We start from the raw sequence: 15,313 nt of genomic DNA on the forward strand, positions 1-15,313 counted from the left end.
GATCCCCGGAGCACCCACGCTCTTTAGCTGTTAACGCTAAAAAGCCATCTGACGGCGGAGGGGAGAGATAGACGGTGGGGGGGCGGAGGGGGGGGGAATAAATAAAAAGCAATGAAAAAGCGGGGTTGGGGGGGGGTGAGGGGGAAGGAAAACTTTTTTTTTTCTTTCTCCCCCCAAAAGTTTCCCGTTCCGCTGCTCCGGCGGCAGGGCGCACGGTGCCAGCGGGTGGGCTGCGCGGGGGTGGCGGGGGCTCGCTTTTGGCTGCGGCTGAAGCCGGGGAGGTCCCCGCACGGCCCGGCCTCCGCGGGCCCCCGCAGACCCGAACCGCGCGGCCGCGGGACGGGACCGCGCCGCCTCCGGGCTGCCGCGCACGGCCCCGCGGCCAAACAATCGCCGCGTTCTTCCATTGGCCGCCGCCGTCGTGGCGTCACCGCTGACAGGTCCCGCCGCCGAACCGAGGGTTATCGCTCGGCGCGGGCGGGGGGCTGCGGGGAGCCGCTTATTGCGCATGCGCCGCCGCCGGCTGCCCCCGGCCCGCCGCCCTCCCGCAGCCCTGCCGGGGGCCGGGGCCGTGACGGGAGCGTGTCCTCGGTCCCGCCGTCGGGCCGGGCCTCCGGTGCGGGTGAACAAAGCCCCGACGGGCGGGGGGAGCCCCGGTGGAAAAGTCCCGGCCGCTCCCCGCGGCCTCCTCCTTTGTTTGGGGCCCCGGCACTTGCTGGCGGCCGCCTCCACGCGCAGCCCCGCGGGCCGCCCCTTGGGGTTGTGCACCGTCCCCGTGCTCGGGTTCGTGCTGCGGCTCTCGGCCGCGCAAAGAGCTCTCGAAAAAGCCCCGCTCACCGCCTTGAGCAAGTTTTGGCGTTATCTGGTTGTTGGCTGTCGGGCAACGCGAGAAATCGTAGTGTTTGGGGCTGAGTCTGAGTGCTTAAGCCAGAACAGGGAGTATCTCCCTTCCCGTCTCTCTCTGACACTCACAAATAAATCCCCATCCTCGATTTGATGAGAAGCATTGCAACACACCCATAACGCCTCCGTTCTGTGCTTCTCACCTGCAGGAGAGAGCACGAACGAGGGGCGCGAGCTGCCAGCAGTGAAAGCTAAGAGTCAGGCTCCGTGCACTGAGGCCTGACAGGTTTAGATAAGCTCGGGGTGCAGAAGGAAGCTCCTATTTCAATGTAAAAAGGAGATTATGAACTGTCCGTGGAGCATGGGAAAAGACACGTGAAAGACAGTGCGTGCTTCGAGAACAACAAACACAACTGTAAGTAGCTGCCTACAGCAGCACCAGATTTGGGGTCCTACCACAAAGAGGACTCTGCCAATGAACAAGGGAAAGCAGCAATTAGTTCCCTAAGCCCGGATCCCACAGCTCAGTACCTGTCTTGCTGTCACTTCCCCATGGATGCTCTCTGTCATTCCAGATGAAGCTCCCATTACAGGTTTCCACGCTTCCACATAAGTTTATCGGCTTTACAATAAGTGGCAAAATATGAAAATGTTCTGCATGGTCAAGGCAGCTGCTCTCAGAACAGAAGCTACGAGCCAATGAATGGAAACGATGGGATGTAAACATGAGACACCCAGAATTGCATGGGACACGTTCCTGGAACAGCCTAGCACGCTGCCTGGCTGCAGTTTTGGCTCTCGCTCTATTTCCCCCGTAACACAGAGGTGATATTATGGTCACCGGCTGTAGGAACATCCTCATGTCTTCCTGAGTGGGGATACAATGAAAAGTGGCAAATGACGCTGTCAGCTCTCCATCCTTACAGAGCATGTTTACACAGGCATTTTACAGCACACGCCATCCTCATAGTATCTTAACTTCCAACTACTGGCTCTAGGGAATGGCTTTGGCGGTCCTATTCATGAGCATCTCAATAGGAGTGCTTAGAGAGACAAACGTTAGGAAGTACGAATCTGTTACTTACAAATGGACTGAGGGCATGAATTCCAAACAAAGATGCTTTCCCTAACCTCCCGAAAACCTTCCACCTCTACATCCTTGTTATCCAGTAATTCTGACACTTCTCGGTCAGGAGAGAATACATCTGGAACAGTTTATCTATTAAAGATGTTCTAACCGGATTTGCCCTGCGTTCACTTCAGTTGCTGCAGTGTTTTCTGTTTGGACACCGATGGTTCTCGGCTCGCACCCCGCTCCCAGTCCCGCAACAGCGAATGAGCCCCGATCTCGGTGTCCCAGGGCAGGCGGGGCTCCCGGTGCCGGCAGAGTAGGGCAGCAAGGCGGGGGGCAGCGGGGCCGGAGCTCGGCGCTGCTCACGGGATGCTTGGAATCTCGAGCGCCGTTAGGCGGCCCTTTGGCTGCCGCTCGAGGGGTGAGAGAGGTTTCCTGCTCTTGGCAGCTTTGCGAGCTGTGTGTGACCAGATGAGCTCGGCAAATGCTCAACTGTGTCAACATCAGCCTGTGCGTGGCCAAGGTTTTATTATTATTGTTATTATTTCCTTTCCACCCACCTGGCTACGATATGGGCAACCCCTTCTGGACCCCTCCCGGGACTGCTAAGCTGGATGAACCTGAGCACTTCCAGGCAGAAGGCAGCAATGCTCAGGCAGCAAAACAGAAACATTCAGTTCAAACGGAGCCAGTAATCAGGTCCAGTGCTAGGACAATGAGATCTATAGGGTAGACCTTAGGACAGAATGAAGTGCAGAGGAACGTTGTTGCTCTCTTGGTGACAGATCCAGGGGTAATCAACATGTGCTCCCAACAGCTCTGTGCTCGGGACAACTTTCCTAGCAGCTGTCCTCAAGCCTGCCTGTGCTGGAGGTCTGCTCCAGAGAGTTGACAAGTTGTGGGGTGATGCACCCGGGTTTTTTCCTCTGAGATGAGTCCAGGGCACCTTTCTGCTTTCCTTGGCCCCAGGGCTCTCCCCGGCCCGACGGTCCCTGCCTACAGGCGGGTGGCTGCAACACGAAGCCCCCGGCACTGCCCGCACAGCGTCCTGCAGGACCAGCCCGAACCGCGGAGCTCCGGGGATGGGCCGTCCTGGCTGTGCGGAGCAGTTTACAGAGCTACCACGGTTTTGCTGTGAATCTCCCCCACGTAGCAATGCACTTCTCCCTATTGCTACCTTTCTGTGAAGGCGATAGGCAAAGCCCCAGGAAACCGGGACTGCTCGTGTTGTGCTCTTTGAATTGGAGCCAAATACTGCTCCCCCCTAGAGCTGTGCTCGGTGCAAGGAGAGGTCCTGCCCCGGGCTCTGACCTCCGGCCCCTCGGCCGTGCCCTCCCGCCCCTGAGCACAGTTCCCTGCTCGATGAGCCGGCCATAACCCCTCCGATCTGGTCGTTGAAGGGATGCTCTGAAATCCCCACACAGCAGCTTCCAGGAGTTACCTTACAGGCTTCAACTCCTGGACTGGAGGAAAAGATTAATCTGAAAATCCTAATATTTACTCAGAGGAATAATAAATAAATAAATAAATAAATAAATAAATAAATAAATAAATAAATAAACCAACAACGAAGAGAAACTGAGAGGACTGAGCTGCGTTCCTGTGCGATCCCACAGCCATCAGCTTCGCGATGGGCCGGGAGGGCATGCGGGCAATGGCTGTGCCGGGAGAAGGCACCGCTGTTCGGGGGAAATGGCTCGGGAGAGCCTGCCGGTACCCTCGGCATCTCCTCGCCAAGAGGGGCACCGAGAGGCTCGGGATCGCACTCTCCCTTTGTTTCTACTTCTTTGCCCCATTCCCCCACACAGGGACTTCTGTATTTCAGGGAATTCAGCCATCAGACGAGCAAGGACTCGTGCCTAGGTTTGTCTCTCACTTTTTGTGACCTGGAGCTACCCTAGGACAAGCAAATCATATGCTTATTTTAAATAGAATATTTCATTCAGTACCTCAAGATTAAGGTATTCCTGTCAGATAAGCTGTCAGTCACTAACTACTTAGACACCACATTGTAGAAGCCTAGTAGCCCTGGTAAAGATGATACATATCATGTAAACCCCATCAACAAGATCAAAGTCTTCTTCTTTAATAGGATCCAATACATGTCAAACCTCATTCCAATCAAATCGTCCGTAAATGAATTCAAGATGAATATGTCATAGAATAATGTGACAGTGCAATCACATGGGGTCAGGGGTTGTTGTTTCAATGAGAGAGTCGTCAAATATTAATTCTAGAACCTCCAAATGAATAGGCATTCAGCGGGATTAGGCAGCTGCTGGTGGGGCGTTGTGTCGCTGATTTGTGTTTATGCAAGTATGTTAAACACTAAGCTGAAAAAAATATTGTCTCCTTTGAACTGAAAAATAGACATATTTTAACTTACTTGACTTTTCCAGGATGTTTCTGTAAAGTCGTTTTCTTTTCCTCATTACAAGGGGAGTCTTGTGCCTCATTTCCTGACTTGGTTCCTGTTAGGGAAGAGGGGTGGAAAGTTAAGAGGATAACAGTTTGTGTGTGATATGAAATGAGTACGACTATGTATGGCTTGGGCACCATGGAGGCAAAAAGAAGGAAAGAAAGAACCGCCGAGAGAAACAAACCCCAAGAGTTAACAGCGAGGGGTGGGCGAGAGGAGCTTTCTCCGAGGGGAAACTGGAGGCTGTCTCCCCAGCAAAGCATCACATGTTTTATGGAGTCATGAAGTTTCCATGGCTGATGAAGGGGGAAAAAAATTATGAAAGGGCATCTTTTCAACTTCTCCTTTGATCTGACATTCACCTTCTGGCAGACTGTTGTGAGGCGGGTTTCTATCAACTCGACTATATTGTTTACAGATCCTTCCTTCCCGAAATTAAATTTCGGGCTCTCCGCGAGCCTCCAACGCAAGTTGTTGTCTCAGCAAGGATTAGCATTGTAACACCCTGGCACTTCTCCCTGCCTATAATTTTCAGCTTGCTCTTTGCACTCTGCGAGGCAGAGCACTGTCACTGCTGCAGGCAGAACTTCGCGCATCTCTTTGAGCGGCAGCAGTAGTGCAGATCTGGGCTTTGATGCAATGTCCGAGGCCGAATTTTTACAGATACCTTTGAAATTCTCGAGTATTTTACAATACAGAAAAACAGAGGAGAATCCTTTTTTTTTTTTTTTCCCCTTTTTTTTTTCTTTCTTTCTTTTTTCCTTCGGAAGGAGATTATTATTACTATTTCTGTTGCTATTATTATTATTGAGACTCCAGGGCTGGGGAATAAAAATCTATACTAACACAAATAATTGATGATATTAATTATGAAACTTCGTCGGTTTATCACAGGCATACTCCATCACGAATAATTTGATGCCTTCACCCTTTTCACTGCTGTGATGAAAATAAAAAGGACCAAAGGAAACCCTCAGGAATTATTTTACTTGTCAATTTCCATTCACTCTCACATGTTTATAGAGCCGGTGCAGTAAGCACTGCCCTACTGGCAAGAGTTCTGCAGGAGTGGTGCCGTGTGGGGTAGGATGGAGGAGCTGGGAGCACTCAGCTCCCGAGTGTTCTCCAAAACTTGTTGAAACTGGACAAAATATATAAATAAATACAAATTTGCTGCATTTAATATTTCAAATGGTTACCAGATGACAAAAGCGAAGGCAAAACAGTTGTGGAACTGAGTAAATATTGACTAAAACACTGGGACGACCTCACAGCCCTTCTGATCACACGGTGCCACTATCAGAATGGGGAGCGGGATGCCCCACCGTCTGGGCAGGGCCAACCTATCCCGTGGCCGGCCGAAAACTGGGGGTCTGCTGCGGGGTTCCAGACCTCACCGGGGCCCTCGTTGCTGCCCCGGGGCTCGAGACTCCCTCGGGCCAGCCGCGGGTGGAATCCGGCCACTCTTCCCCAAAGCACGGGGCAAAGTGTGCAGCGGTCCATGCAGCAGTGTGAGCCGGGAGATGCCTCTGCCTGCAGCCCCCGCGAGAGCTCCGGTGTCCGGGTTTGTTGGCACTGCCTCGGGGTGCGGCAGTCCGGCCGGGTACCCTGTTCTGCCCGCGGGAAAACCGGGAAGAAGTCGATGCAGAGAGAAAGTTCCTCGGGACCAGGTGGAGAAAGCCCCGCACCCAGCAATCGGGCTACACAAATGGGAACGGCGGCAGAGACCGAACCCGGCCGGGCTGCCCAGAGCTGGAGGTCGTGCCTGGCAGAGCAGCCGCGAGACTCGGAGCTCCCGGTGCCCGGGACTGGCACATGGAGCCAGGCTCGGGTCATAGGTCACCCTCAGCTGCGATGTGGGAGCCTCTCCCCTTTCCCGAGCGGCTCAAGAGATGGGGTCCCGCCCCCCCGAGGGTGCTGCGCGATGCTGGCGGCAGCACCCAGCTTCTTGGCAGCTCCCCCGGCCCTGCCCCGGGGAGTGGGATGTGGGTGGGGGTGGAGGGGGCCGGCCGGGCTCCGTCCCTCCTGCAGCCGCCTATAAAGAAGGGCGCGCTGTGCCGAAGTGCCGGCTCCCCCGGCGCGGCCCCATGGCATCGGGCGCGGCGGTGGGCGAGGCGCTGGGCGGGGAGCGCATCCTCGGGACGCCGTACCACGGGTCTCACCACTGTCGGCGCCCCTCGCCCACTCCTCGATACCCCCGTCCACCAGGCGACCGAGGGACCGAGCCGGCCCCACCGTTGCCCTTCTCCACCGAGCTGTCGTCGTCCCGCCCGGAGCCACCCCCGCCCCTGTCCACAGACCCCCGTCCCGCTCCGCCTTGCGGAGTGCCGCCCAGCCCGCCCCTCAGGGTCCGGGGAGTGGGCGCGGGGCCGGCGGTGAGTGTCGGTGCCCCCCTCGACGGCACCCCGGAGTTTCTCTCTCCGTGCGCCCGCCCCATACGCCGAGGTGCTGCCGGGAGCCGCCCCACGTGGGTTCGGGGCCGCCGAGGCGCTGCCTCCGGGCCCCGCTGGGCTCCTACCCTGCTTCCCAGGGGTGGCCGAGCCTCCTCCTGCCGAGACCCCCGAGGGCAGGGAGCTGTCTCCCGAGTCTTGGGGAAGGCGGTGGGGGCAGCCACCCAAGGCACCCCCTCCTCCCCGGCACTTACCCCTTCGACCTGTTGAAGGTTTCCCCTCATATCTGAACTGGCAAAAATTAAGGGGGGGTGGGGGGGTGTGTAAGGGGGGTGGGGTGTGACTGGGGGGAAGGGGGAAGGGAAAAGAAAGAAAGAAAGAAGAAGAAAACAATACTCCCCCCTCCCCCCTCTTCCCCCCCCTCCCTCCCTCCCTCCTGTAAGAACCCACCACCTCTTTGGCGCTTCCATCGAGGCGGTCATCCTTCATTTCTTCTTTTCTTGCTTTCTGGAAGCAGTTAGGGAATGTATGATGAAGCAGAAATGAGCCGTCAGGATGATATTTTAATGGCTTATATGTCACGTTGGTGCATGTGGCTTTGAACTGGAGCAGCTTTCGTTTCCTGCAGAGAGCGCGCCGCAAATCCCACTTGATAACTTCTACAACCCACAACATTTTTTTTTCCTTACATTCACTCTTACACCGTATATTTAGATACGCTTCCTAAAAATACCCTCCCGTCTGCCTTCCTGCGTGCTTTGTGCGGACCTGGCACGGTCACTGCTCCCCCTGCACTTGGAGGCATCCTCGCCCCACGCTGCCCAACTTTCAGGTTCTCCTGATGCCATCACCCTGAAGATTTCCCCATTACGCTGACAACTCTGCCCCATCGCTCCGTTTAATTTTAGAACCAAATGCAGAGATTAATGGGACGTCCGCACAGGATCACGTCCCGCAGAGGCACGCAGGGCGGGTGTACCTGTTGCTCTAAGCTACTGCAATTCCTCCGAGCGGATTTTGCAGAATGAACGTGTACGTGTAGATTCAGCCCCTCATTATTCCGAAAAGCTGCAAAGCCTCCCAAGCTCCAAGAGGGAAATTACATAATACATCTGCTCTAGAAGCGATCCTCACGCACTGAGCACAGGCAAAGTGCATCTGCAGATAAACTGCAGCGGAGCGCTCCTTGAAGGCATATCAAAGTTTATTTGTTGCTCGGTCGTTGGTTGCTTTCCTCCTTGGGTTGCATCCATTGCCACCCCTCCTGGCACCGGGCGCTTCCCAGCGCTGCTGGCGGTGCCGCTGCCGCCCGCTCCGGTACCTGCGCGGCGGTGGCTGCCCGCGCCCTTCATTAGCACCGGGAGTTGAAAGTTTCTTTGTTTGCCACTACGAATTGGAGGGGCTCAGATTTAGTTGCGAATAAGCCAAGTGAAGGGCTGAACAAAGGAGAAATTGAAGGATTCCGAGTCTTAGCGAGCTTTTTGTGTTTTCGTTACTAGAAAATAATTAGACCTAATGAATATGCAGGCGACCGAGTAAATAAACAATTTGCCGGGTTTCTGTGCGCGTACACACACATGTGCACGCACATAAGTGTGTATACACACACGTATGCATCTATTGTAAAGTTTCGCGAGGTCTGCTTTTTTTTCAGAGCCGAAGCATCGTTTAAAATATTGTACAAATGTTGCTCGGCTTAATTGATTAAGCCACAAAGGCTTTCTGCTTTAAATATCACACTTCTACCTCTCGACAATCATTTTAATATATAGTCAATGGCTCTTTGTAGCGAGGACAAAAAAGAACTATCCGCAGATTTTCAATAGACTTTGAGCTGGGGAAAGACAGGTTAATCGAGGGTTGCATCTAGAAAACAACCAAGTGTTGTATGTTTGCACTGAATCCAAATGTCTGCATTTTTCTAACTAAATCAAAGGGAGTGTTATTTCTTTTTCTGCTCACTCATCTGAAGGTAAGTAAATTTTCCCTGGCGATCAAAAGCCTGGTCAGCAACAAAGGCACCGCCTGCTTTTTCCACCGTCCTGGTGTGGCAAGTTGAGGAATTTCAATAACTGTGACAAGGGTGACTGATTTGTGAACTAGAAAAGGTTTGGATGTCAGAAAATTTACATTGCTCCTATCGATGGTTTGAAATGAAATAAAAATAAAGATAGATGGGAAAGAAAGAAAGGGGGAAAAAAAAAAAAAAAAAAAAAAAAAAAAAAAAAGGATGCGGGAGTTTCATGCAGCAGAGCGAGGAACGATGTCTGCTTGGGAAATCCACAGTTTTTACCTGAATGAAAGAGACCCCGTAAAAAGAGCGAGAGAAGGGGGGAGAGAGAAAGGAGAAAGGAAATAACAGTAAAGAGGAGAAAGAACAACAACAGAAGTAGAAAGTGAAGAGTTCTCACCCACCTGCGTGTTGATGGGGGCAGAAAACAAGATTTATTTCAGAAAAGTGGTGGAGGGCAGAGGCAGCTCCCCCCAGAATCACGCCTGTTGGCTACAAATAAAGCCCAGCGCACCCAGCACCTACTCTCGGAGAGTTCCGGTATTAACCAGGCGGCAAACAGCAACTTCAAAAGCAGCGAGTCACTACGGGGCTCCTCTTTTCAGAGCCTAAAAAGTTGCTCAGTGATCTTAAAAAATCGGGATCACCACGAAACCATCATTACCGTCATTATAGGAGTGCTGGAGCGAGAGGGGCAGAGAGAGGGAGACAGGGGGAGAAAGGAACCCAAAGAACAATCAAAGATTTTGTTGTTGTTGTTGTTGTTTCCTTTAGCACACATAGACACAAAAAGATGCGTTGGAAATATTTTCGTGGAAAAAAAAAAAAAAAGGTTTATTATTAAAAAAAAAAAAAAAAAAGTTGCTACTCCTGGAAGCCCTGTTTGTCCAAAGGGCTGTCAGGGCGCTCACAATACCTGCGATTGATGAGGCGGAGCGGCCAATCAGCGGCGGGCGGCGGCCGTGCGCGCCCCTCGTTGGCGGGGCCGGGGGGAGTTACGCGGGGAAGGGGGAGCCGCCGGCAGCCAATCAGCTCCCACGTCCGCCCGCACGTCGCCCCGCCCCCGGCTCCCATTCATCAAGGGGGGGGCCGGTGTCGTCCTTTCAATTCATTTATCTGCAGGAATGATTGCCGCTATCAGTCTCGCGTTCACCGCCCGGCTGAGGAGGTGAAAGTTTCTCCCCAGGAAGATAAACCGCAAAAGACAATATTGTGCATGATTTGCGCCTTTTTTTGCAAAGCGAAAAAAAAAAAAAAAAGGCCAAAAAAAAAAAAAAATAGGGGAGAGTGTGGGGAAGCTCGAAGAGGAGAGAGAAACAATCTCTCGGCCACTTCGCGACATTCCTATAGCCAAAAAAATCACTGAAGGAAGTTTCTTTTTTGTTTTGTTTTTCTGCTGCCCGCGCCGAGCTCTCGCCGTTATTGTTATTTGCGGGCAGTTTCTTTTTGCGCCCACCCCAACCCCCCTCCCCACTTCAGCCTCCCAGAAAAGTCAAAGCAGAGAAACAGTGAATATTTTTTTGGGGCACCTTTTTTTATTATTATTATTTGCGACTGCGAAGATCTCTTTCCCCCCTTTCCCACCAGCCTCTGTTTTTTTTTGTTTTGTTTTTGTTTTTGTTTTTTTTTCCTCCCCCCCTTTTTTTTCTCCCCCCCGCGCTGATGCCGAAGGGGGTGTTTTTGATGTGGTTGCTTTGGTGGTGATCGTCGCCGACTTTCCAGAGAGGGTGTTTTCGCCGCTGCCGCCGCTGCTGCTGCTTCTCTCCGCGTTGTGTGCGTGCGCGCGTGCTTTTTTTTGGGTTGCTGCATCGACGCTGGGAAGATGCTTCTGGATGCTGGACCGCAGTATCCCGCCATAGGAGTCACTACGTTCGGATCGTCTCGCCACCACTCCGCGGCCGATGTCACGGACAGAGAAGTGGGGCTGGGAATCAACCCCTTCGCCGACGGCATGGGCGCCTTCAAACTCAACCCCGGCGGCCACGAGCTGGCCTCGGCCGGGCAGACCGCCTTCACCTCGCAGGCTCCGGGCTACGCGGCGGCGCTGGGGCACCACCACCACCCGCCCCACGTCGGCTCCTACTCCAGCGCCGCGTTCAACTCCACCCGGGACTTTCTGTTCCGCAACCGCGGCTTCGGGGAGGCCGCGGCCGCCAGCGCCCAGCACAGCCTCTTCGCCTCCGCCGCCGGCGGCTTCGGCGGCCCGCACGGACACGGCGATGCCGCGGGACATATACTTTTCCCCGGGCTGCACGAGCAAGCGGCCGGCCACGCTTCGCCCAACGTGGTGAACGGGCAGATGCGCCTGGGCTTCTCCGGAGACATGTACGGCCGAGCCGAGCAGTACGGCCAGGTCACCAGCCCCCGCTCCGAGCACTACGCCTCGAGCCAGCTGCACGGCTACGGCCACATGAACATGAACATGGCAGCGCACCACGGGGCGGGGGCCTTCTTCCGCTACATGCGGCAGCCCATCAAGCAGGAACTCATCTGTAAGTGGATTGAGCCCGAGCAGTTGGCGAACCCCAAAAAGTCCTGCAACAAAACTTTCAGCACGATGCACGAGCTGGTGACTCATGTCACCGTGGAGCACGTTGGAGGACCCGAGCAGTCCAATCACATATGTTTCTGGGAAGAGTGCCCGCGAGAAGGGAAACCTTTCAAGGCCAAATACAAACTCGTAAATCACATCCGAGTCCACACAGGTGAAAAACCTTTCCCCTGCCCTTTCCCAGGCTGTGGCAAAGTGTTTGCCAGATCAGAGAATCTCAAAATACACAAAAGAACTCACACAGGTACGGTAACCTTCTCTGTAGCCTTTCTGTCCGCGCGTGGACGCGCGGGGCCGGGTCGGGCCGGGCCGCTCCGGGGCCGTTCGCTGCTCCCGGGGCCGCGGAGCTGCACGGCGGTGCGGGCTCGAGCTCGGGCACGGCGGCGGCAGCGACAAAAAACGAGCTGTGCCCGCGAGGCGGAGGGGGAGAGAGGCGCGGTTTGCTGCCGGAGTGGTGAGGGCAGGGGGGGGGGGAAAACCGCAGCGACCTGGTCCTGGTAGATTTATAGGTTTTAATTAATAGTTCTTCGGCAGTTTTGAGTGTGGCTCGATGAGAAACGGTGCTAAATATTGCAGGCGGCTCATCCGTCTCCCCTGTGCGATTCAGGGGCTGGTAAATATTTAATTCCGTGGAGCGATTGGAAATCAAGCGAGCCGAGCGCGTTCGCGTGTTATTGTTGTGCGGAGGAGGGCGGGCGCCGGGGGCCTGAGAACTTTTCCCCGCCGCGGGAGGCGGCCGCGCTGCGCTGGGCCGGGAGCGCTCCCCCCCGCACCGCCCCGCGCCGAGCTGCTCCGAGGACGGTTCGTGGGGCTGCGGCCGCCGTGCGTGCCTCGGTCCGGCCGGGCCGCGCTCGGTACTGCGGGAAAATACGGGGGAGGGGGCCGAGGGTAAAATATCACGAGAGCGAGTCGTGAAAACGGCAAGCAGACGCCGAGATCGGGAGGAAATAGCCGCACGCCGGTTCTGTCTCTCGCTTCGAGCGCCGCGAGAAGGGAGCGGGAGCTGCGCCCGGGGCTGGGCTGCAGCTGGAATTCGCCCCTGCGAGCAGAGAGAGGGGAAAAAGAAAAGTTCTTGGGTGCTCTACCCCTCCCCCCATTTGGAAATGGGCGCCGAGAGCGGGTCGGAGGTGCGGATAGGACAGAAGAGAGCAGGAAGATTTGGGGCTTTGAGCCCCTCTGAACTTAGAAAGTTGCGAGTGTTTGCGGTGGAGCCCCGGGCTCCCGTCCGGCGCTGCGGTGGGGGTGAGCAGAGATCCGGCGGCCCTGCCTAATCCGATCCGTTTTTTCCCCCTCCTTCCCTCTGCAATAGGTGAAAAACCATTTAAGTGTGAATTCGAGGGCTGTGACAGGCGCTTTGCAAACAGCAGCGACCGCAAAAAGCACATGCATGTGCACACTTCCGACAAGCCCTATCTCTGCAAAATGTGTGACAAGTCCTACACGCACCCCAGCTCCCTCAGAAAGCACATGAAGGTAAATGGAGGGCGCCCGCTGTGCGGGGCGCTGCGGCTCCGCCTCGGGCCTGGCCGGGGGAAGGGGCTGCGGGGACGGCCGCGGGCAGCACCCGCCGGGCCGTAGGGAGCGGTGCCCGCGGGCGGAGCGAGGAGAGAGGCGCGGGGCCGCCGAGGACAGCCGAGCCCCGGCCCGGAGTCCGCTCGGGGCCGCCCCCGCCCCGCCGCACCGGGCAGCGCCGTTTGAGCGGCCGGGGAGGGAGGGGGGGAGACCCGGCGCGCAGGGCCCGGTCCCGAGGAGAGCCCCGAGGGGGGCACCGGGCCGCAGCTCGGCGCCGGGTGCCGATGTTGGGCGAGTCCCCGCGGAACGCCGCCGCCACCGGGGCCTGGGGCCGCCGCCGCGCTCTATTTCTGCCCGGGTTCTCTCTTGCAGGTCCATGAATCGTCCTCGCAGGGGTCCCAGCCTTCTCCCGCCGCCAGCTCAGGCTACGAGTCCTCTACCCCTCCAACCATCGTGTCTCCATCCACAGAAAACCAGACCGCCAGCTCCTTATCCCCTTCCTCCTCCGCAGTCCACCACACGTCCAGCCACAGCACGCTTACATCAAATTTTAACGAATGGTACGTTTAAAACGCTAAAACAAAACAGCGAAAAAACACAAACCGAAACAAAACAAAAAAGCCCCAAGCGAGCGAATCCAGACCCTATTTAAAAGACTCCAAAAATAATGAACACTCTGAAATCAGAATTAAAAAAAATTAAAAAAAGCGAACAAAAACAAAATGCTGCCAGTAGACCCAGGACTGAGTAAAATGAAGACTCTTTTTTTGTTTGTTTGTTTTCTTCCTTTTTTTTTTTTTTTCTCTTTTATTTCTCTCCTTTTTTTTTTTTCCTGTTTATTCTTCCTTATTTTTTTTTAATTAATTATTATTATTATTATTTTTCTTTTTACTTTTTGGACTGTTCAGCTCTGCTCTGTTCCAAGGCTTGGTAGGCGAAGGGGTTAGTAGGATGCATAAGAAGACAAGGTTACCAGGGCAAATGCCAACCGTGTAGGGCTGTACTGGAAACCACTGATTAGAGCTCTCCAACTGCATGTCTGCTCGGGCAGCGGCCTTCCCCCCACTCCCTCTTGTAAATACAGAATTATTAGCTTCAAAAAAGTTAAAAAAAAAAAAAAAAAAAAAAAAAAAGGAGAGAGAGAGAAAAAAAAAACACAAAAAACACGAACGTACTGTTTGATTTTGTACATAGTTATACCGCAGTCGAAGCCGGGGAGCCGTGGAGTTGTGGTTGCATCTATGTGGGGGGAGGGGCGGGCGGGGGGGGAGCGGAGAGGGGGGTGGAGGTGGGGGGGCCGAGGGGAGAGGTAGAAATCCAACTATTTGTACTGAATGGCAAGAATGTTCTAGTAAATGTGTACCAAAATGTGAATTACTTTGTATTATTACAGTCTAAACGTCGATCTAACAGAATATTATTGGTATTAATGTGCTTTTTTGTATAAAGTGCAACATTTCGTCCCAAAGTCCAGTCTAAGTAGTGCAGTAAAATGTTGTTACACGTCCTGTCAAGAAATTCGTATAGTGAAAGCCTGGATCTGCGTGTCAAACTGTTACATTTGTTTATGTAAAGTGATATTAAAAAAAAAAAAAAAAAAAAAAAGAGAGAAACTATATCTGTCCGTTGCTTTTGGCAAATACAAGAACATAATGTATATAAATCCTAATTTCCATATTTATCCGCATGTAAAGGTCCGGTTATACATGTTACAAGATATTCAATATTTATGGCTAGAAGAATTGGTATGTAAAATTTAGTTTACAGAACTGTTTGGTAACATTTCGTACCTTATTAAAGATTCTTAAATCCCACGAATGGTGGTAGGAATCCTTATTCGCTCAGTCAACCTGCTGCAACTCCAACTAGCTTTAGGATATTAGGATAAAACTGTCCCAGTTTTTCACTGCTTTCCATTATGTCATCACTAAAGCAGCGAAGGTGATATAAATGTGATAAATGAAAGGATCCCTGCTGGCATTACTATAGTGTGTAATTAGTATTTATATCAAAATTTATGAAACAAATTTTCGGCCGCAGTATAATTTAAATGACCTTTGCAGACATAGAATAACAACCATAAAAATAACAGAAATAGATTGCATATGCTACATAAATATTAATGTGGGGAATTGTTACACGAGAAGTGCTTCACTCCACTCCAGCACTGCCCATGAATCTGCATGGACCGGGTCCCTAAATTAAATTAATTCGGATAACATATATTAGGAGATTTAAAACAGAGGAGATTTCGGTTGCTATTTTAATTTAGAGCATTTATGACCATAACTAATTCTCAGGCAGTGGATTCATGACTTTCCTTGGGCCTTTCACTCCAAGAGATGCAGCACTGTGTCACGAAGGCCGTTGTTGTTGTTGTTGTTGTTGGGTGTATTTTTGGTTTTTGTTTCTTTTTGTTTCTTTTTCTTTTTTTTTTCCTCCTTTTTTCCTTTTTTTCCCCTTTTCTTCTTCTTCTTCTTTTTTTTTTTTTTTTGCTGATATTCCTTAAGACGTG

General features: G+C 53.2%; 1 protein-coding gene and 1 long non-coding RNA gene across 4 annotated transcripts; both read left to right on the forward strand.

Annotated features, from left to right (window-relative positions):
- Positions 1-10: 10 nt before the first annotated feature.
- On the forward strand, positions 11-2,085 carry LOC116230874 (uncharacterized). Of its 3 annotated transcripts, none has more exons than XR_016469639.1 (2): positions 11-74; positions 1,053-2,085. It is a non-coding gene; the product is annotated as an uncharacterized LOC116230874 (long non-coding RNA). The 3 variants fall into 3 exon arrangements; XR_016469638.1 differs by lacking the exon at positions 11-74 and adding an exon at positions 485-622; XR_004167320.2 differs by lacking the exon at positions 11-74 and adding an exon at positions 485-616.
- An 8,334-nt stretch (positions 2,086-10,419) lies between these two features.
- LOC116230822 (zinc finger protein ZIC 1) lies at positions 10,420-13,475 on the forward strand. Its single transcript, XM_031596203.2, has 3 exons — positions 10,420-11,530; positions 12,596-12,759; positions 13,171-13,475. The coding sequence occupies exons 1-3, from the start codon at positions 10,558-10,560 to the stop codon at positions 13,366-13,368; spliced, it is 1,335 nt and encodes a 444-aa protein (XP_031452063.1). The 5' UTR covers positions 10,420-10,557; the 3' UTR covers positions 13,369-13,475.
- The last annotated feature ends 1,838 nt before the right edge of the window (positions 13,476-15,313 follow it).

The sequence above is a fragment of the Phasianus colchicus genome, chromosome 10 (assembly GCF_987193195.1).
Source record: "Phasianus colchicus chromosome 10, bPhaCol1.hap1.1, whole genome shotgun sequence".
Taxonomy (NCBI): domain Eukaryota; kingdom Metazoa; phylum Chordata; class Aves; order Galliformes; family Phasianidae; genus Phasianus; species Phasianus colchicus.

What these genes read in the sequence shown, in the direction of transcription:
- LOC116230822 (XM_031596203.2), top strand. Translation starts at nt 10,558, where the DNA reads ATGCTTCTGGATGCTGGACCGCAGTATCCCGCCATAGGAGTCACTACG. An exon ending in ACACAAAAGAACTCACACAG is followed by an intron (nt 11,531 to 12,595) that starts GTACGGTAACCT and finishes CCTCTGCAATAG; the next exon opens with GTGAAAAACCATTTAAGTGT. An exon ending in CCCTCAGAAAGCACATGAAG is followed by an intron (nt 12,760 to 13,170) that starts GTAAATGGAGGG and finishes TCTCTCTTGCAG; the next exon opens with GTCCATGAATCGTCCTCGCA.